At 45.0% G+C, this 22,809-nt stretch overlaps 1 protein-coding gene across 1 annotated transcript; it reads right to left on the bottom strand.

Moving 5' to 3' along the window:
• Window positions 1–1,515: 1,515 nt before the first annotated feature.
• On the bottom strand, window positions 1,516–22,809 carry smg5 (SMG5 nonsense mediated mRNA decay factor). The gene is made up of 22 exons (XM_061216045.1): window positions 22,408–22,809; window positions 19,306–19,404; window positions 19,066–19,189; window positions 18,433–18,589; window positions 17,605–17,694; window positions 17,094–17,183; window positions 16,108–16,186; window positions 15,587–15,712; window positions 13,681–13,749; window positions 13,141–13,352; window positions 12,499–12,636; window positions 11,177–11,965; window positions 10,157–10,326; window positions 9,491–9,566; window positions 8,070–8,245; window positions 7,217–7,375; window positions 6,511–6,570; window positions 5,035–5,194; window positions 3,987–4,077; window positions 3,406–3,480; window positions 3,174–3,312; window positions 1,516–2,311 (listed from the first exon to the last, which is right to left on the bottom strand). Exons 1-22 carry the CDS (start codon window positions 22,470–22,472, stop codon window positions 2,228–2,230), a joined length of 3,228 nt encoding a protein of 1,075 aa, XP_061072029.1. The 5' UTR covers window positions 22,473–22,809; the 3' UTR covers window positions 1,516–2,227.

The following is a 22,809-nucleotide window of genomic DNA, read 5'->3' as shown; positions in this document are numbered from 1 at the left end:
CCCAGCCAGAGCCGAGATTGAATCCTATTGAACATCTCTGGAGAGATCTGAAAATGGCTGTGCACTGACGCTCCCCATCCAACCTGATGGTGCTGCAAAGAGGAATGGGCGAAACTGCCCAAAGATAGGTGTGCCAAGCTTGTGGCATCATATTTAAAGGTGCATCAACAAAGTATTGAGCAAAGGCTGTGAATACTTATGTACATGTGATTTCTTAGTTTTTAATTTTTAATAAATTTTCAAAAATTTCAAAAACTTCTTTGTTGTCATTATGGGGTGTGTAGAATTTTGAGGGGAAAAATGAATTTATTCAATTTTGGAATAAGGCTGTAACATAACAAAATGTGGGAAGTGAAGTGCTGTGAATACTTTCCGGATGCACTGTATGTGGTCCCAAGATGACATATTCAACATGTTGGAAATGAATGATGCTTTAGAAAAGTGCAAAGTAAGTATATTGCCTCTAACTTTAATATGCAAAATTGCCATGCACTACACTAAGATAATGAATTCTGAGAGGTTTGAATCTTAATCTCCCCAATGGTGACACATATTGTTTGAAGTAGAGTAGACATTGTACATGGCTGTAGCATGTCAGAGATTGGTGCTGATGCCTTGATGGAGAGCAGGCGGATGTTAGCGTTAGGGCTGATCAATTTAATTTCCTGTCTTTTGAGGTTTTCAGCAAATGCAAACATTTAACTTAAAAGTTTTTGTGATTAATTCTAAATTAATCTATGGTGCCGCTAAAGGAAATGCAAATAATTAGTGTAAGGAACCCAGCTAACAGCTTCCCCTCTGCAGCCAGTTTCTTCTCCCCATCATCAGTGTTTGGTTTTGGGTTTCACCAATTCCTTTCAGTTTCCTCAGTGTCTCTGTAAAGTGTAATTGAATTGAAGGATATCAGGCTGATGTTTTAACTGGGGTGCTAGGAAGTTGCGATTAAAGACATTTTGGTTCAAACACACACAGTACCTTCAGTCCACAATTCTCACTTCGTAGCTTCCTCTTTCCAGGCAAAAAAAAGAAAGAGTCTCTGGGTCTTAAACGAAACATTTTATTGTTTAAAGTGTGGCCACACATGTTGGATTCCTCTGCACAGTGCATTATGAAACAGGAGGTATGGAGTAGTAACGGTAGATGTGTGAATGGAATTTAGTGAACTGTGGATTGGATTTCAGAACAGTTGAGATGCAGCAGAACTGCACTTATAGCAGTCCACTTGTTGTATCTACCATCTACTTGGACCATGTATGTCCATAGACTGACCAGCTCCCCACAAACTTTGCCTTGGCAGGAAGTGGGGACAGTTTCAGAAAAGAGGCATGATGAGTTTCAGGAAGGTTACAAGACACTGACCCGATCCCCGTAATTTCCGTTTCTTTATAACACAGCTTACAAAAGCAAAATTTACAGAACGACATACAAAAATAAAATCAAATTCAAACAGCCAGGGCGCAACCTGCCTTTGTAGATCTCCCCCCTCCCCCCCCCTCCCCCACCCCCGCCCCCACAGACAATACAATACTTTTGTCACCAGTCACAAAAATACACAGCAAAAAAATAAAAATAGATCAGCCACATACGCGAGAAAACAATCCCTAAGAAGTGTACATCCACTGACCTGATTCCTTTCTTGCCCTTTAAGCTCTAAGTCCCAGTTGATTTTGGGGCTGAACACTGGACAGATATTCTTCAGGGACTTGTTCCCCCTCTCGCTTTCTGTCAGGTTACTGTTACAACCCAGCTGTAGCCATGCAAACCAAACACAGGCTTCTTGATTGTATCCCCTCATCTCCACAAGAACTCAGGGTAAAAGAATGAAACAAAAATACAAAAGCACTTCTCTAGATATATATTTATGTGTGTATCAGTGTAAATTTCTCTCTCGGCGTGTATATACTCATTTATTCATACACAGTATATACCTGGTTATGACGTGTACAGGGAGCACTTGGTTGTTTTGTCCCCCTTTCTTACCCCCACCCCAAATTGTGGAATGGTTTCCTCTGTTGGGGTAGGGATCTCCAGACGTTTTTTTAGTAACCCCCAGGCCCATTTCTCGCTTTTCTTTCCCCTACTGTTGCACTTTTTCCACCCTCTTTCGTTCCTTCTTTATTCATGTTTCCTGGAGACGTGGATACAGACAGAGCAAAATAGTGGGAGAGAGAGAGGGAGTGAGTGTGTGATCAGCTGACTGCCGTGCCGACCGTGCCCTCTCACGCTTTCAGCCAATCTCCTTCCACTGCCGGTAGAACTCCAGAATGTTCTTCAGCTCCATGCCAGCTGCGGCCACAGCTTGGACTGCCGACTGTGGGGAGAGAGCCAGGAGTCAGAGGATCACCTTCCAACAGCTTCCCTGAATCATCCTCACTCCACAGAGTCTGATGCAGGGACAGTGCAAGATAAATATAAAATAAGCGCGGCCACACATAAAATGGCCCATGTCATCAAGCCTGCTTTTCATAATACAATTTAAATTATTTAAATAATTAACTCATCAACAACTGCAGTGCTCAAAAGCCAAGGCTCAATTTCACTTTAAAATACATTTGTGTCTAGACAGGTATACATTTGGTTAGCCAATTGAAGAGCAAGATTCTAGATCTACCTAGGAACCTAGCCATCTATATAGCAAATCATATATGTATTTCAGAAAGCCCATCAGATATGAATATAAGAGCAGTGGTCTCCCCAGATGTGGCAGTGTGTCTGCTCTGCTCCCAAGTAATTAGGATGGGGGATCCATCCAAAATGCAGGATCCGTTTTGTTGCCTTAGAAGGCCAGGACAATTATGAATAAAAAAACTAAATAATAATAAATTGTAATTGAAGAGCTGTACAGGAATAGTTTACTATTTTGATTTTGGTGCATATGGATTGATCCGTTCTGAATAATCTGGCTGGTGTAAATGCAAGTGTAATATGGGTTGGGGTGCACTGCGGTTAAGTAGGTGTGGAGACACAGACAGGGCCATTTTTTACATTACATGTTAATTGGCTGACGCTTTTATTGATTAAGCTAAGCAGGGGACAAACCTCCCTTCGAGCAATGTGGGGTTAAGGGCCTTACTCAAGGGCCCAACAGCTGTGTGGATGTTATTGCGGAAATTTAACCGCCAACCTAGCGGGTCGCAGTCAGTACCTTAGCACTAGGCTACAGGCTGCCCTACCTTCATGGACGGGGATCGAGCGGACAGGTCCTCTGTGGAGTGCCCTGTGAGGATGGTGACCATGCCTGCCGTGTCCTCGTCGCCGTTGCTCTGAGAGACGGTCAGCTGGCGGCAGCTGTCCACCATCTTGTACAGGTGCCTGAGACAGAGACACCAGAAGAAACATTATTCTTATTCTGAGAGTGCAGCCCCAGTGCTGAGTTGTGCATGGCTTAGTCAGGGCCAAGCTTACCACGCCTCTATGTCCAGCCTCTTCAACTTGTCCCTCTCGAAACTCCGCCCAGGCTCCCTCTGACAGCGGATGTATCTGGAGGGAAGAGGGGGGCATTAGAGGCAGTGTCTGTACCTTAAGGGCACGTCCCAAACACAAGGAATCCCTTTAATAGTTTTGCCTTAAACATAAATAAAATTATAAAATGTGTAATAAATGAGTTTGAGTCTGATTGGAAGGGTTGAGATGCAGTAAGTTTTCCACTAGCTAGTTATCCCATAAGTCTAACAATTTCAATTTCTAATCAGAAAAATCTAGATTTTTACCAAAACAATTATTAAGATACTGAACAGATAGATGTGTGGACTTTATAACAAGCTGTGTGATCTTTAAGTTAGTCATTTGCGGTAACTTTTGTGAACACTGTACTTGTGCGAAGCATGCAAACGCTTGCTATATCCAGTGCTGGACTTGGAGACAGCTACCGGCAAAGGATGCAGACAGACACACCATCAAAGCATGAGGTGGGTCTGCAGGTTGCTGAAATAGCTGTGGGAAACGGGGCACAATCGGTAAAGATGGAGAGGGAGGGAAAGGCCTACCTGTTGCCCTTGCGGAACTCCGATTCCAGGAAGCGGATTCCGTCCCGCGCTCCCGCGTTCTCCTTCTTCAGCACGTCCAGACCATCGATCACTGTGTGGGAGAAGAGCGGCTTCAGGTCTGCCCCAGTAACTGTTTTCTAATGACAAAATGCCTCCCCTGCTGTGAACAATCCAGTCCTACAACTGAATAATCTACTTAATTCAATGAATGTTCATCTTTGAACAGGCCAATGGTCAAAGTGTATTGCCTAGCATTTTTTGTTCTGTGCATCCCAATATGAGAAATGTAATGGCAAAACGAGTGACAATTTTGTTTTACCAAAGTACGGATTAGGTGCTCTTCTGAACAAGCTGTGAAAAATGCAGTGAAAAATACTTTCATTCCTCTTGTGGGGTTCTTTTGAGAAGATAAATGAACACCCTTCTGAGTAATTTATTAATGTTCAAACTGCAGCTGAGAAGATGCATATTAACCAGGATCTCCATCAGCACTACAGGGCTTCCACACCGACGGAAGATTTCTCTGGGTTTAGAGGAACAAAACCAGCTCTGTTCCGCTGCACACAATGGCATTTCCCACACCACCCCCCACTGTCGGCATGTAACCCCTGCTTTCGGCTCCACTGCTCAGCTTGGTGTGATGTTCGATCGGCTGGTGAATTCTACGCAGCGAGGGCGAAAACTTTGCACGCGCTAACGCATGCCCCCACTGAAAAACTTCTCCCGCTGGAAAACTGTTCTCAATGACACAATTCTGCCATGGACAGACAATGCAGCCGTGCCGCCACAGACAGTCAGAGGAAGGCTGAAGCTTGCTTAGGAGCCCTGCTATCAGCGTCTCTGCAGACCAGAGTAGAAGATGGGCATGCTGCTATATATAGTGCTGAAGGAATTATGGTTCAAGTGTGAAGAGCCCTCGCTTGCACAGTCTGGAACATTAGCCGTGGCGCCGTGCATAAGAGCGTCTGTCGAATGCCTAACATGCTCAAAAAGAAAGAAATAAAAGTAGAGTAATGTAAAGTGCAGCTCCTGTGGTAGGAGTGAGTACCTGTGCGGGGGATGATGATGATGAAGCAGCCGCTCCCTGCCAGCTGACGCAGGATGCCCAGGTGTTGACAGAGGGCGGCTGTGTCAGGAACCAGGTAGGGAGACATGGAGGACTGGGCCTTGGGTTGCTGCAAGCTGCCCTCCAGCTGGGACACTTCCAACTGCAGTGAGCGATAGACACCAAATGCTCTCATTCAGATGTCCCCTGCACCACCATCACCAGAACTCTACATACTCATTCAACTGTCACCTGCACCACCATCACCAGAACTGTACATTCCAATTCAGCTGGCTTAATGTAGCATGGTATGGTAGTGCATGGGGGAATATGGATTTAAAAGCTGCTCAAATGTATGTTTTGGGATTCAAAAGGCATAATTCCCATATTAAAGTACATCAACATCACATTTCTGAGTGACACTTATAGCTTATTCTGAAAGTGTTGCATGCTTATTCCTAGTTATAACAGTGCTACAACCTAAACTAAGTTTGTAAAGCTACTAGCCACAACACACCACTAAAAAAAGAGGCCAGTGAGAATGACACGGTAAGAGAGAGAGCAGTGAGTGAGATGCTGTAACAGAGAGAGAGCAGTGAGTGAGATGCTGTTACAGAGAGAGAGCAGTGAGTGAGATGCTGTTACAGAGAGAGAGAGCAGTGAGTGAGATGCTGTAACAGAGAGAGAGCAGTGAGTGAGATGCTGTAACAGAGAGAGCAGTGAGTGAGATGCTGTAACAGAGAGCAGTGAGTGGGATGCTGTAACAGAGAGAGCAGTGAGTGAGATGCTGTAACAGAGAGAGAGAGAGCAGTGAGTGAGCAGTGAGTGAGATGCTGTTAGAGAGAGAGCAGTGAGTGAGATGCTGTAACAGAGAGAGAGCAGTGAGTGAGATGCTGTAACAGAGAGAGCAGTGAGAGAGATGATGTAACAGAGAGAGAGAGCAGTGAGTGAGATGCTGTAAGAGAGAGAGCAGTGAGTGAGATGCTGTAACAGAGAGAGAGAGAGCAATGAGTGAGATGCTGTAACAGAGAGAGAGAGAGCAGTGAGTGAGATGCTGTAACAGAGAGAGCAGTCAGTGAGATGCTGTAACAGAGAGAGAGAGAGCAGTGAGTGAGATGCTGTAACACAGAGAGAGCAGTGAGTGAGATGCTGTAACAGAGAGAGAGAGCAGTGAGTGAGATGCTGTAACAGAGAGAGAGAGCAGTGAGTGAGATGCTGTAACAGAGAGAGAGAGCAGTGAGTGAGATGCTGTAACAAAGAGAGCAGTGAGTGAGATGCTGTTAGAGAGAGCAGTGAGTGAGATGCTGTAACAGAGAGAGAGAGAGCAGTGAGTGAGGTGCTGTAACAGAGAGAGCAGTCAGTGAGATGCTGTAACAGAGAGAGAGAGCAGTGAGTGAGATGCTGTAACAGAGAGAGCAGTGAGTGAGATGCTGTAACAGAGAAAGAGCAGTGAGGGTGAGTGAGTATGAGAGGAGAGACCTGTAGGCGGAGCTGGGCCATGTCTCTCATCAGCCGGTTGCGACGGGCCTCCTCTTCAGCCTGTAGGACACGGGGATAAGCACACTCCATTAAGGCCTTATACAGGACACACCTCCAGCACGCCCACTCAGTACACAGAATGAGCCCATTAACAAGAGCCTGGGTTTCAGCCATCAAGAGCCTGGGGTATTCCCAAAAAGGTGCATGTGCACTCAACAAACAATACAGCTTTTGTACATCTAGCTGTAGCACCAAAATGCAACAAAAGATACAAAGAAACTGTAAAACTGCACTGAAATAACATGACATGATGTGTGTCCTGTGATTAAAGAACAAGTGCAGAATAGGCATGACACAATCTGCTCTACCGTCACATTTAACCAGGCACCAGTGGTCTACCACAAAACACAACTGGTATTCAGTAAGACATTCCAGAGCAACTCAATGAAATTATAAGTGATGAGAGGTTACACAGCATGACTCAAGTACAACAACAGCATTCGCAAAGAGGAGGCCTAGAGAAAATGATGAAATTCTTGTTTTGAGAACCATGTGAAGTATGTTCAGTAAAACACAGTGAAGCCAGTGCAGGGCATGTGAATACTGCCATTTCCCTCCGTATAAACAGCCACAGATGATCGCTCTGTCTTTGCGCCTTGCGGCAGGCTGGAGAGCTCTGTGTCCATCTCCGCTGCCTGTCACTCACCATGCGGAACTGGGCCTTGGCTTGCTGCACCAGGTTGTCCTGCTCCGATTGGCTGATGCTGGTGAAGATGCCCGCCTCTGGGTTGAAGTGCAGCACGTTGCCCTGGAGATTGGTCAGGAAGTGGCCAAAACTGCGAATACAGCACAGACGCACCACACACTGGGAGCCAGAGAGGTAAATGGAGGAGGGGAGAAATGAGGACAGAAAACTAAATTAATGTCAATATAGTACATGGGCACATTCCTTATGCTAAGGGGAATTTTATTATTGAAATATTTGAAAAGCCTATTAGTTTTTGAAAAATATTTTTCCATACAGAATCTCAATGAGAAGTATATGAAATGTATTCCTTAATATATACATTCCCAGGCCAGACACAGTTTAGCCCATTGAGCTCAAAGTGCAAAAAATTACACACAGTAATAGAAAATGTTTTTTTCATGTGGTTATGAAAATGCGTGTAGTTCAAAAGTTATCGAATATGGCATGCAGACATCCAAAAATAAAAAGCTACGCAAAACTCACAATAGCAAAATGAATAGATGTAAATGAACCACAACACAGCAATGTTTTCCTCACTTAAGGCTCTCAAAGAAGGTTATCTTTCTGCACCAGTAGAACACCAGTTTAAAACTTGAACAGTGCTAAGGCTTATGCCATAATTTCTGCAACACAACACTACTGAACAGCATTTACCCAAAAAAGACAGGTATATAAGTGCTATATAAGAAACAGCTTTGAGTGGCTCTAACTGCAATTAGCAACGGCAAACCGAAAACCCACCAGAAGAATCTACACTACTTCCAGCTACAGTCGACTCTTATTTGTCTAAGTGATATCTGTGGCTGGGTACCTCCTGCAGCGAGCTGAGGGGGGCTCTCTGGCGGGTGAAGTCCAGCTTGCGGTGTGCCAGGCTGAGGGCGGGCAGGTGGCGCAGAGCCAGGTCCTCAGGCAGCAGCAGGGTCTGGCCGAGGCCGGGCCGCTCACACGCCTGCAGGAGCTCCGTCACCTCCGGGTTCAGGCCCAGCTCTGACGCACAGAGACGGGGAGAGAGCATCAGAGCATCACACACAGCCAAAAACCCCCCAGAGGGGAAACCCTTTTCCCCAGAGCTGCTTCTGTGTCGACCCTGTGGTAGCTATGAACGTTCACGTTCTCGGTTTCTGGTAAATTTTTTTAACTACCACCAGTTTATTGCATTTCAAATTAAGAAAAACACTTGTTCAATAAAAGGCCTATGATGATTAACTGATCAATCATACATTACATCACATTTTGGCATTTGGCAGACGCTCTTATCCAGAGCGACATACAGTTGTTTAGACGAAGCAGGAGACAATCCTACAGGCCGCCCCACAATCAATGAAATTTATATCAGATAAGTATATCTGGGGCGGCCTGTAGCGTAGTGGTTAAGGTAAATGACTGGGACACGCAAGGTCGGTGGTTATAATCCCTGTAGCCACAATAAGATCCGCACAGCCGTTGGGCCCTTGAGCAAGGCCCTTAACCCTGCATTGCTCCAGGGGAGGATTGTCTCCTGCTTCGTCTAAACAGCTCTGGATAAGAGCATCTGCCAAAATGCCAATAATGTAATATATCAGATACTGGAGTCTGTGCATACAAACACGCTCTGACACATTACTCCCTTCAAAGACTGACTTCAAGCCGATCACTGTCGTGATGCACCATCTTAACCAGTTCCAAACGAAAACCAAGTCATATCAAATGAACGGGCAACAGCTGGAAGAGAAGCCAGTGTGTGCAGCCTGTCCCCAGGGCCAGGCCAGGGGAACTGCATGACTAAAACGGGTCCATTAATAGCCCATTCTATCATACCATAAAATATTCATCAGCTCTCAGAATGAGCACCTGTCTCCCTACAGAAACTGTCATTCACCACAGTATTGAAGTTAGACCCTGGCAGTAGATAAAAGGTAAGTGTGATACACTGATAATAACGCTACAAATGAGAAATAGAATCTCAGAAAACTGCTGTGCAAACTGGCTCTCAAAGAGGGATTAACCATCACCAGCTAAACCAAGTAGAAGCATTTGCCCAATGAACGAGTGCACTACAGCTGGAGCCTGCCAGTGCATGGTGGTTATTACATAGCTGCAAAGCCCTGAGAGAGCTCAGGAGATAAACAAAAAAAATGTTCATCCTTTCAGAAACTATAGATATGAGAGCAGACTACGGGCTGCATGTTTCCTTCTCTCATTCAGTCCATTCCTGTTGCTCCCTCCATTCCTGCATCTCTCGCTGTATCTCACCTGCTTCCAGCATCTTGTTGCCGTCAGGCAGAAGGTTGAGTAGCACGGACAGTCTGTTCCACAGGCTCTGAGAACTCTATATGAGAGAAATGGGAAAGGGCAATCCATCTCAGAGCTTTCTGAATTAGGCCCTCACAATCCACTGTGTGTGTGTGTGTGTGTGCGCGTGTGTGTGTGTGTGTGTGTGTGTGCGTGTGTGTACATGCAGGCAAATGGATAGAGAAATTAGTGTGTTCTATATGGAGCTGGGAAGGATGCTGTACAAGAACAGGGCACAGAGGTTCCACAATCAATCAAAGAAGTCAGGAATGGGCGTCTGAGGAACGTAGGTGCACCTATTTTTCAGAGCACTAACCTTCACACTTCAGCTTGCACCCAGTTCCAAAACTGAAAATACCGCTGGTTAAGGGCTGCCCCCCCGTACAGCCATTTTCAGAATGCAACAAGACCTGACACAGTGACTTATAACTCAACTGTGCAGTTGCAGGAAGTACACAGCATACCCCAAAAATAAAGTGGTTAAAACACAAATGCAAATGAATTCAAATAATAACAAAAAACAAATCAACCAGGGCCCAAGGACTTAAAAGGACCTAAAGCCTTCCAAATGCATGCATTTCTAGCTCCATGTGTAGGCAGTTTAAAAAAAAAAAGACAAAACCTTACCTGTGCACACATGACAATGATGTCAGTATTTGTTCTCAGCCAATCCACGAAGACTTTGACAACCTGGATGAGGCCCTGATTGGTGAGAATCTCCAGTCTCTCCGAGAGGGTCTTCTCACTGTGGCATGACTGGTTACTGTGCTCGCTGCCCTCAGAGTCCGACTCACCCTCTGTTTCAAACACCAGATAAATGAAATCTCAAATAACTGCTATACATCCACATTTGTTTTTAGACACAAAGCATCCCCGATATTCCTCAGCTATACATCATTAATTCAATAAGCAAAGTGGCACGTACGTCTTCACGAAGCTACTTGCACACTGATTCAGGTAATCAGAAGTTATAATACAGTACAACCGTTTACCCAATACATACATTTGTATGAGATTCTTTCTTTCTTTTTTTTTGATCTCTACAGCGGTTACAGAAGAAAGTGTTTTCAACAGTAAAAATGAACAATTCTCTTCAGATGTTGCAATAGCTGGAATCATTGGGAGGCAGGTGTTAGGATTTTCACCAGCAGAACACACAGGGCATGATGCTGTGTGTGGTGGAACTCCCACTTACATTTCTCCTAACTATGATAATGTCTTCACAAACCTCACCAACCCCTACCATGGCTGACTCATCCACATTAGTTAGGTGACAGACTTGACTAAGTCAAGAGTACATCATGTAACAGCCTGTAGTGTAGTGGTTAAGGCACATGACTGGGACCCGCAAGGTCAGTGGTTCGAATCCCGGCGTAGCCATAAGATCTGCACAGCCGTTGGGCCCTTGAGCAAGGCCCTTAGCCCGGCATTGCTCCAGGAGAGGATTGTCTCCTGCTTACTCTAAGCAACTGTACGTCGCTCTGGATAAGAGCGTCTGCCAAATGCCATTAATGTAATGTAATATAAAATGTATTGGGTGGGGCTCCCCTTGAACAATATTTAATAAATACTTGCAAAATAACCGAAAGTACCTTGCGGTTATGGATGTTGGGGTAGCTGTGACAGACAGAAGGACAGAGAGCTTACCGTTGTCATTTGTTCCATTGGCTGTGCTAGGGCTAACAGTGCGGGGCGTGTCCCCTGGCGGTACGGAGGCCTCCTTCGAGGGGGCCGAGTCCGGCGTGGGGCTGCAGGCCTTCTGGGGGCGGAGCAGCATGTTGCTGAAGGTGGGAGCCAGGCGGAAGCAGCGCTTGGCCTGGAAGAGCTGGGAAGACATGGCCTGCAGGTTACTGGTGATGCTGGGGTCGCTGGGCAGGAGGGGGCCGTTGGTGGCGGGGGGCGTGGACCGCTCGTCCCTGGGGGGCTGCTGCTGCTGCTGCTGCTGCTGCTGCTGGGGGTCTTGGGGCGGGCTCTCCGAATCCTCCATGTCCTCCAGGTCAGAGCGGGACTCCTGGCTGTTCATGTCGGAGTCGGTCTCCACGTCGAAGGCCGTGCCCCCCTCCTCCTCCTCGGACCCGCTCCCCCAGCCCGCTTCCACGGGCAGCCGCTCGCGCTTGGCCTCCTTGGCCAGTACGGGGCCGCTGACAGGGGGCCCGGCGGTGCCCGGGCTGTGGGCCTGGCCCCTGTCCTCCTCCTCCTCGTCCTCGTCGCTCTGGAAGCCCTCGCTCAGGTCGCTCTCGTCCTCCTTACGGACGCAGCGCCGCCGGCGCAGCATGGAGAGGCGCGAGTACTTCTTCTTCTGCTTCTGCTCCTCCAGCTTCAGCCCGCCCTCCCCTTCCTCCTCCTCTTCCTCCTCCTCCTCTCCCCCCGTGCCGTTCAGAAGGCCCTCATCTTCCAAGGCCGCAGGCCCTGCGGTCTCTCTCATCTCAGGGTCATCTGGAAGGAGCAGAAGGGCATGGCCCAGAATTAACCATCAAAGATGCGTCAGGGCGGCCTGGGCGTAGTGGTTAAGGTAAACGACTGGGACACGCAAGGTCGGTGGTTCTAATCCCGGTGTAGCCACAATAAGATCCGCACAGCCGTTGGGCCCTTGAGCAAGGCCCTTAACCCTGCATTGCTCCAGGGGAGGATTGTCTCCTGGTTAATCATATCAACTGTACGTCGCTCTGAGTAAGAGCGTCTGCCAAATGGCAATAATGTAATGTAACGTAATGTAATGTAATTCAATCAGTAAGAAAGGAACACATTTCCCTACAAGATTACCTGCACACCGGTTCAGAAAACTAGCGGGAGATCATGACAAATTATTGTCAGCCCTTTACAAATGCTCCCTTTTTCACAAGAGCACAAAAGCAGTGGAAACAGCATGCGACCCTGCACTTCACTCAGATTTAGACCGTAAACTGCATCTTCCACAATTCAAGCTGAAACGAGGAATGGTGTCCATGTGAGTCCAGTCATCTCCTTACCTGGGTTGTCCGTGTGAAGAGGTGGCACCTGGCTTTCTCCGTCCTCCAGCTCAGCCTGCAGCCGGATGGTGACGTGGTTGACCAGGTGGGAAAACAGGGCCAGTGTAAAGGCAATAGACGCGCTGTACTGCTTCGAACCTGAAAAGTGGATAATGAGCTTTACAGCTTCTTTTTCTTTCCTGAGAAACACTCTTTATAATATTTGGCAATGCCATAATCCGACACAGTTTACTCAGTGTGCTAAGAAAGAGATATTATTAACAATATTGTGCAGAGCTGTGTATTGCGTGGCAGGAGCCTTTACTTCCCAACCTGAATTACTTCTGCAAAAATACTCATTTATAACGGTTCATTTTGGTGTGCTAAACAAGAAATATAGGAAAACACAGAAGTTAAAAGCTCCTCTTCACTGGAAGTCTCCTGGGGGCAGCAGGGCTTTCGAGCTGTCCATCCGCTGACATGCCCTGTCAGTTAATCTAAAAGCTTAATAAACACTTATCACTGATCCACAAAAGCATCTGTAGTCTTCTGGTCAGTCCAGGCCAAGAGGAAGCTACAACGGGGGCTACAAGAACAATTTGACTGAAGGTGCCGATGAGCATATTCTAAAAGAAATCCTTTCATCCACTTTTCATCACTGACCTCCCCTCTTGAGGCTGTGGACCACCATGAGACAGGTGACCACCATCTTGAAGACCAGGGTGTCGGGCAGGAAGGGGCAGCCGGTGTCCTGCTCCTCCTCTTCCTCACCGGCTGAGGTGCTGCTGTGCGTGGGCGTGGCCAGGTAAAAGAGCACCAGGTTAAAGTCCTCCAGCACCGACTGGCACAACGACGTCAGCTCCGTTTCCAGCACGCTGCAGCCAGACGGAACAGACAGATTAGCTTCCAGAACAATCCGAGGACTAATCCTTTACAGGCTGCAAGAAGCAATGCAGTTCCATATACAGTATATGGGTAGTTTGTGCATCCTATCCTATGCCGTCCTAGAAATACTTACTTTCACCTACCGTAATTTATATTCAAATATAAAATTCAAATTTTAAAATCCAAATTAGTGAGCCCATAAGCAGGGTGCTCATACCAGCATGGGCCTATTCATGGGCTAGTGGTTATTCAGCTTGTCTGTTGAGTCAGTATTAATACTAAAGTCAGCATTATTATCATTTAGTACTACATCCTCACCTGTTCTTGGGCTGTAACAGACTCTGCAGGTACATGAAGCTCACCAAAAGTCGCTTGATGTCTTTAGACCTGTGTGAAAATAGAACACGATATGCTGTGATTCCATAAAAGCACAGAGGAACACTGGCATGTGCAACTCTCAATGTATCCAAGCAACACAAATCAGTTCTCTTCCCGACATGCTGAGTGTGTGTACATTAGAAAACATAATTCTGTCCAGCTGTTGAAACATCTGATCGTACAATCCCATATGCGAAAACTGGTCAATTTGCAGACTGGTAAATCTGTACACATCAGAGTCGATACTGGGTATGAATCAGTTCCAGATTTAGCAAGAATACAGTATACAACAAATACACAGTATACAGCAGTAATTATATACAGTATACAGCAATAATTCAGAGTCTGGCCGTCATCCAGGGGGTTTTATGACCATCTCAGTCTCAGGCTTTTCCACTGCCGTGGGAACCTCACATGTGACACAGAAGGTTGCTACTCGGCTGCTTCCTGCTGCTGTTCATAATGCGTCCTTTTCCCAGACATTTTCAACTGTACGAGCCAGAGCGACATATGCTAACACGACGACTGCATCATTGCTGCCACTTGCCCAGTACATCACCATATAAAGCATACTGTAGGCCACTGACTGGGAAGATTTCATAGGGGGGAAAAGGAGAAGCGGGTATGGCTGGAACAGGAGAAAGCAACCCTTTCAATATTGACCCTTCACTCAAGTGGCATGCAGACTCAGTACAAACACCCTATATATGCTGTTTTTCATTACAGCAAATTTCGTTTTGAGTTACAGCTGATGAATTTCAGCGAATAGGACCCCACTGATTTCACTTTTGCCATTTAACTGGTTACAATAAGGTAAATCTTTTATAAGGGATGTGTTTTCCAAACAACATTTGAGAAAATAACAAGTGTTTACAAGCACTGTACTCTGGATAATGGTCCTTATCCTCTACTATCCTCTGCTCAGAAAAAGCTGCATGAGATATGAAGATATTCCAGAAAATGTGATCACAGAATCTCAAATAAGTCCAGGACATGCAATACATTCTTCCCTTAGCTATAATTTTGTAAGGATAGTTACTTTAGCGCAGTGTTTTTCTTTTTTTCAAAATGCAAAAGAAATGGACTCATCAACACAGTCACAGTATTATCTCACCAAAGTGCTTTCATTCATTAAAGTTATGTTCATATCTTTCTAAAAAAGAAGGACTATAGTGTCTAGCAGTTGCTCAAAAAATGATTGTCCTTTTGAGAATTTGCCATGACCGCAAGCTAGTGAGTGAATTATGTGCCAAAATTCCTTGTTAAATGGAACATACAAGTGTAACCTTATATTTACTTGTCGGAGGTATACTCCAATAAATGCGTTGGACAAGCCATAAAATTCTATTTAATATAGCCACATCCCAAGTCCCATTATTCATAATCAGGATAGGGGCACTTTTGGTAATAAGGTGTTTACGTTACTCATGTCATAGTCTGAATACTTGCATATTCAACAGTGAAATAGCAATGTGCATGTAAACAGTCAATAAAAGCTTTAAGTGGTCTTACTGAATTCAATTACTGAGATGTGAATATGGACCTTGTATTGTTAATAAGAATTATTCCTCAAGAGACACTGAATGTGTGGAAATAACACAGAATTGGGTTTGCAAACCAGTGCAATAAAGTTTTTTTTCCGAAAGCGATTAGAAGCCATCACTGCTCAGGTCGTTCCTGCATACAACTGCCAATGTTCCTTTTTTTTTAATTCACAAAACTCTGCGGAGCACTTCACTACAAAAGCATATACATATTAACCACTACGACACATTCCAACCAATGGTGCAAGTTATAAAACAAAGGCGTGTGACTCCAGCTTGAACAGTAGTATGAACGGGCGCACCTTTGCCGCGAGGGAGAAAGTTTCTTAATCTCCTGCTTCTTCACTTGGTGGTACATCTTGGCTGCTTTGTCAAACAAGCGCTTCAGGTTCCCATAGGCCCCCTCAAAAGGCGCCTCTGACTGTATACTGCCTCACACACAAACACAGAGAAAAAATACCCACAAAATTGACAAGGATTTTAGGAAAACACGGTCAGATCTACCAATCATGAAACATAAACGGTGCTTAAAATTATCATAGTTTCATCGAAGATAACATTTACAGGTGTGTTCGTACCTGCTGTAGTAACTATCACTATCAAATATAGAGCACATTTGCTGTCCTGAGTTAGAACAAACTATTTCCACATGCAGATCATTCTCTGATGCTCATTGCTTACATGACACAAAATGCAATGACAGAGTCATCTGTACACTGCATGCATAGCGACATGAGGAGAACATGAACATGAACATGAACATGAACATGAACATGAACATGAACATGAACAAGAACAAGAGCATGATTTTAGGCATTCTCACCAGCGCAGGTAGTAGTAGGTGGCTTCAACGTTGTAGAACTTGCTCCCCGCTAGAGTGCCCAGCTGGTTAAAAGGCATTCCTGTGACACGGAGCATCAAACACTCAGATATGTGATCATCACTGCAGCTCACCGATCCCGCCACCAGCAAGCCTGCTATTCATTATGCTCACACGACACAGCCACAAGCTCAGCCTGTGGGATCTGACCTGGAGCTGCCTTTAGGGGCCATTTCCCCGGGAAGACTGTGCGTGTAACTTTTAATCGTTTTCCCTGATCACTGAGACTACACCTTTTGTGAATGCTGAAATTAATGAACAAAACTGCTGGTCATCTTTTGGACATTAAGACATCCATACTTTGGACATTAAGATGTCTAAAACATGACCAAAGATTGTGCTTTTAAATTCAAAAAATGTTTTACTCAAACGTATTTATTTAATGTCCAAAAGATGGACATGCTGTGGTTTAGAATTATAATAAGCAGCATAACGAACATGGACATATACTGACATGCACACAAGGTCAAAACTAAACTGTGCTTTTCTCAAACCTGCCTGAAATGAACGGTCCGTTTGGTATGTGACGGTTTGTATGCATGGAAGAGGCAGAGTGTAAAATAACTGAACTGGATAAACAGCATAATACACACATCCCACCCTTGCAAAAACTATTTCCAGGAGACCCACTTGGGGGATGCCTGGGGCAGATGCTGCCTGGTGGGATTCAGCCATGCTTTTTGGTTTGGTTTGTTCATCAATTCACAACGGAAAAATTCTAATGTTTAAACTTCACTCCTGCCTGTGGTGCAGAATGCAGACCACTGATTTGCAGGAGATTTCTGAGCACAGGTGGGTAATCAGGGAGAAAATTCCAGGAGACTCTCGGACCTTCTGGAAGAGGCTACCTGGAGCTTCTCTCAGAGTGTAAGAAGGAAACACTGAGTGGAAGTGAAGGGCTCTGGCTGGGGGACAGCGGGGTCACTCACCCACGTGGGGGGTTACTGACAGGGCCTGGTGGTAGAAGCGTTCGGCCAGTTGCTCCGCCTCCACACCCGCCAGCTCATTCTGGTACCGTGCTGCAGATTAACACAACATCCCATCAAGCACCTGATGCCCAAGACCAGACATTTTTCACACTTCCCACAAGATACCATGCCATATTAAACCAAAGCAAATTAAACCAATAAATGAATGAAAATTTAATCTGTATTTTATTTTTCTTTCTTCTTTCCTTTTTTTCTAGAAACCCAACCCCAGTCGTCGCCCGCCCCCCCCCCCCACTCCACCCCACCCCACCCCACCCCACTCCCCCCCACCACTTTCAGTTCTTCTGACTTTCCCAGCCAGTTAACACACACAAAATACTTTATAATACTCTTTTCAAGGAATATAATTTTCCACAAAGATAAGGGCAACATGCTTGACCTTCAGGTAAACCAGACCGTGACTCCCCTACATAACCGGTGCTTGTGTGTCTGGAGTGGAGCATTGCTTTACCAAGGTCGCCCAGGTACACCAAGCAGCGATGGCAAGCCATCTGGGCCCATTCCATCTCTTTGGCAGTGGCCGACACCGGCTTCTTACGACCTGCGGGACAAAACAAGAGTTGAACATGCATTCAGACAACAACAAAAAAAAAAACCTGCACATGCTACAAAAGGTTTTCCCTGTCGATGCAGGCAGGACGTATGGCACGCGCTTCCTGAGAACCTCACGCAGCCAAACCACTGCTTTGCTCCACCCTGCAATCTGCTAGCAGTCAGAGACACTGCGCCAGGGGATGGCACAATTTACACAGCTGACTAATGTGCTGTGAGGCACCGAAAACCTCCCTCCTTGGGTGAGCTAAGGTCAGTTCTGACTCCCAGCCACAGTCAATACTGACAGGGAGCAGACCCAATAATGTCAGTTCTGACTCCCAGCCACAGTCGACACTGACAGGGAGCAGACCCAATAAGGTCAGTTCTGACTCCCAGCCACAGTCGACACTGACAGGGAGCAGACCCAATACAAGCTGCAGGACCCCTGGGTTTTGCACATAGTGCAAAGAGTGACTCAACAGAAAATACTTTGCAACACCCTGATCACACTGCCTCCTTCCTGTTCAGAAGTACAATCTCAAAACTACAAAAACAAAAGCTCAAAACCTAGTGTGTGATTAGCGATCAACACAATGAGGTTATTGCTAATCGCACATCAAATCAAAAGCCTAATCTAGGCATTCTCAGTAATCCACATGGATTTCCTGAGAAAATAAAAGATTGCGGAAGAACTGGGGGTTTTGAACAAACAGAAAAGTTTGGAGGCTTTCATTACATGTCTCACCTATGAGGGGGTCAGTGACGTGCGTCCAATCAATGCAGTCCTGCAGCTCCAGCTGATAGTGGGACTGGATGTAGAGCAGCAGATGCTGGTAGAATCCCACACCAGCAATCAGGTGCGTTCTGTAGGCACACTCCAGAGCACTGCGACTGTGAATGTGCTACAACAAGAAAACAAAAGAAGAAGAGGGAGGTAGTGAAAGAGGAAGGGAAGATAGACATTGACGAGGAAGAAGTGATATGGGTTGAAAAACAGGGACCAGGAGAAAGGTGTGGTGTTTAATTAGTTCACAACAATGAAAGAAAGCAAAGAAGCACAATTCCAGGCTGCCAAAAGCAGTTAAGCCAACACCACTTGAGCAGAGAAGGAGAAAGATGGAGGGACTTGCAACCAAAAAGCTCTCAAGCACTCACAATGACCGAAAACAAATCTGACTGAGATAAGAAGCCACTCTAACGTTCTCTCCTAATGTTCTGGAAGAACGCAGTTCTTTTTTTACAAACTCTCTTTGAGGGGCACACTGCCTGGCATTGGCTAATTCTCCATAACACCACCATTGATTTGAATAATGTTGGCCAGTCAATGGATGAGCAATGCCAGGCATCTTTCAGCAGAGCAAATAAGATGGAGCACTACCTTCTTGTTGGTCTTGATGACTTGGATGACCTCATAATACACCTTCCTCCACAGAAGTTCCTCAGCTTTGCGGCCATAGTCCACCGGGTGAAGGAACATCAGCTTCACACAGAGCTCTCGCAGCCTGGGGGGGTCAAACAGTCAAACGGGGACCGTCTCAGACCAGACTTACAAAGGATTATGGCTCGAACATAAAATAAGACAATTGCAGATATTTAGTGCTAGGAAAGGGGAACTCACTTGTTACGCAGGCTGATATTCTCTGGCTTGAACACCTCCCTGTATGATGACTTGTTGCTGATGATGACATCCAGCTTGTGAACAGACTCCACTACAGCCCTGGGCCATGTGACAGTGGAATAAGGAATACATTTTCATATTAAGTGCATTGCATGCAATAAATTTGTGTGGTTGGGCCAAGGCAATAATAAGACCTACATATGCTAGCATAATTCCACGGATAGAATTATACTGATAATGTGCCACAGATATTAGCGAACAGATGCTACAACAGATCAGAAATTTTATGACCATCATTGATGGTCATGTCAAAACGAGTCAAATGAAGAAAAATTACCCAAAGAGGTGAGATTTTGATAAACAAAACAAAATAAACCCTGCTTGTCGCAGTCCCATGTTGAGACCAGGCTAAAAATTAAGGTTTGAGGAAATTTACCTCGAAGCATTCGTTCAGTTTTCATGTAGAAGACCCGATTGGCTATTAAATAGTTTTAATTCATGAGCAGTGGACCCATCACCAAACAGCATCCATTTATTATTCTGGGGCTGGGTAGGTATGGAATTGCTAGAATAAGAGATGATGGGGACTGCCTGCAACAGTACCTCAGCTGTAAGCAGACCACATAATATTTCCTTGAAAGACAAGATATTTGCATAACAATTTCCAACAAAGAAGAAATCCCTCACTGTCCTGTAAAGTCGCACCTACACTGTGCATCTTCCTTATGATTAAAAGTAAATCACCTGCTTACAGCCTGATAACAGACTAATCTAGCCGTTTTAACTGGGAATTGGTAGTTGACTCGTGCTCTGTTCAGAATGAAAACTAAGGAAATGCTTTAGTTGGACATGCCAAAAAATGAAGCCATCAAACTGCCGAATGCTTGGCATATTCATCTAGACCAGTGTTTCTCAACTCCAGTCCTCAGGTGTGGGAGTTCCTGGTTACAACAAAAACCTTCTGGCAAGGGTTCCGAGGACAGTAATTAAGAAACAATGATCTAGACACTGCCATTAATTTTCTCAATAACCATATACAATTGTTACAGGAACTTTCTTGAGATTGTGAATGTCACAGAATTGTCACTGCACACATTTATCCCTTTGTAAGAATGAGGCAAAGGCAATAAAGCAGTCAAAATGGTGGGTATATTAAAGGGGTAGCAAAAAGTGATGTTCACAGTTGTGGTTTCTGTGTGGGGTCTGGTGATTACAGTGATGTAGGCAGGCACTTTCACTGATAGCTAAAGTACTGTGCAAAAGTCTGAGGCACCTGTATAATATTCTGCACAGATAAGATTCTTTCAAAAATAATTCAATGAAAGGTCCTAAATAAACGTACTATACATTTTACATTACATTTTAGTAATTTGGCAGAATAGTTAAAAAGTGAATCAAATCAATATTTTTTGTGACTACCCTTCGGCGTTAAACTGCATCACTTCTCTGAGATATAGAACTGCAGGACAGCGTTGGCTAAGACAATCAGCAGGGAGGTTGTTCCAAGCATGTTGGAGAACCTGCCACAGTTCTTCTGCAGACTTTGGTTGGCTCCTTGCTTCTGATCTCAGACAGTCTTGATCAAGTTTTTATGTAAAAAGTAGTAAATTGGTTACAGTAATATGTTACTTTTTTTAATTAAACACAAAAACATCTCTGTAAAATTAAGCTCCACTGTTTGCTGTAACTATTAATATTGTGTAATAGGCTCCTTTGAAGAAAAAATGGAGTATTGTCTAGCATGCAACTACTATAGCTCAAAAGCAAGATCTTAGGCTATATCACACACTAGCTTAACGCCCTAAGCAAATTATCTGCTGCTAGAATATGATTTCACTCAGGGTCAATGGAGCTCAAGTGTTAGGAATTAGGGATATGTCCTGGAACTTGCAACTAAGGTAAATTGTTTATAAATGTGCGTTAAATTGGCATAAAAACACAATCCTGCATTCCAACTCCAGCATTCTATCCACGCCAGGATTATTTTAATGCATTGATTGCGGTGGGTACAAAGATGTAATATGAAATGTAAGATATTTTTCACTGACAACAAATTAAATTATCTTCGCCAACTGTGCAGGTCAATTGTATGCATTCCACGTTCTATAGTAGGCAACTCCCTTGAGCTTAACCAACTAGATATTTGGCTATGTCACAGGTTCTAAATAAACCCAAATGTAATTACCAAAGTGTGCAGTAACTTACACCTGACAGTATATTACCTGTCATACCAATTTTACGTAGCTAGCTAGCCAACTTGGCAAAACAATCATAGCTAGGTCGTTGCTGTTTAACTACAGAATTAGCTAGCAAGCTTAACAAGCAGTCGATGAACACATCACCTTGCTAGTTAAGAGACCTGCAACCTAACTATGCTACCATGCTTCATTAACAGTTAGCTTCCTTGCAACCATTAAGCGTGTCGTGCCATGCCATGCCATGGGCATTATCGGTCGACCGTCGCCACATTTAGTCGGCACGAGGTAGCTACGTTAACTTGCCAACTAGAGTTAACCTCCCACAAAGAACAGCGCTTGTTAACGCAATACAACATACATTCTGGATAACGTTAAATGATTTTAAGTAGCATTGGCCATCTACCGGTATGCAAGGTAGAGCCCTGTAGCTAGGCTATCGCACTCCTTTTACCTGGCTTCCCAGTTAGCTAGATTAGCCAACTTGAAAATCAGAAGATAACGAACGCTATTTTAAATGACGTTTCAAATCATATTGCCATTAGAAACATTTCGCTAGCTAACATGCCTGCATTTAGCCAATTAAGCTCGCCAGCTTGGTAACGTTAAGTAAGGATGGTTAGCTAGCTAACATTAGCATTTAGCTAGCTAAATTATATGGATGCAAGCTAACCGGCTGTCTATATTCAAGACAGCGTTAGCAAGCTAGCTATGTCTATCATACACAGCGACCGTGCAATCAACATTGTTATGGTCAGCTAACTAACGCAATGAACTCTCCATTTAGCTAGCTAATGTTTACACGAATCAACTAGCTAGAACACCAGTGATATAGCTAACGTTAGTTAGTTCCACTGGTTTTCGCGGACACTTCTTTACACCGGCCTTGGCAAACAAGCTAACTTACCTGTACAGCCGCTTGATGTGAAGTACCTTCGCCTCCGGTTCGCTGTCCTGCCCTGGTCCACTCATACTAGCTGCAGCGCCAAGGATATTGTCCTTCTCTCCCGACGTTCACTGTATACACACCCTTTGCCAAACCGTGGCTGTCTAGGTTCCTCTTGCTTCCTTGGCTAACGTTATGCTGTGTAGCCTTCACTTGTCTGCCTGCCACCGAACTTGTCCGTTTTGTTTCTTTACGTTGCTTGGGGTTGACCCCCTCTTCCCATCCGTTCAGTAACCGGGTAGGGGAGGGAGTGCCAGGATATTTTAGTTTATTATCGGTCAGCTTTCACGTCCCAGTTTGAATGTTCTGTTACTACCCGTTCCAGGTATGATTCGGAGGGCGGCCATTATTGCTCAGACATGG

This window comes from Conger conger, chromosome 1, assembly GCF_963514075.1.
Source record: "Conger conger chromosome 1, fConCon1.1, whole genome shotgun sequence".
NCBI lineage: Eukaryota > Metazoa > Chordata > Actinopteri > Anguilliformes > Congridae > Conger > Conger conger.
This window is presented reverse-complemented; position numbering and strand designations above follow the sequence as displayed.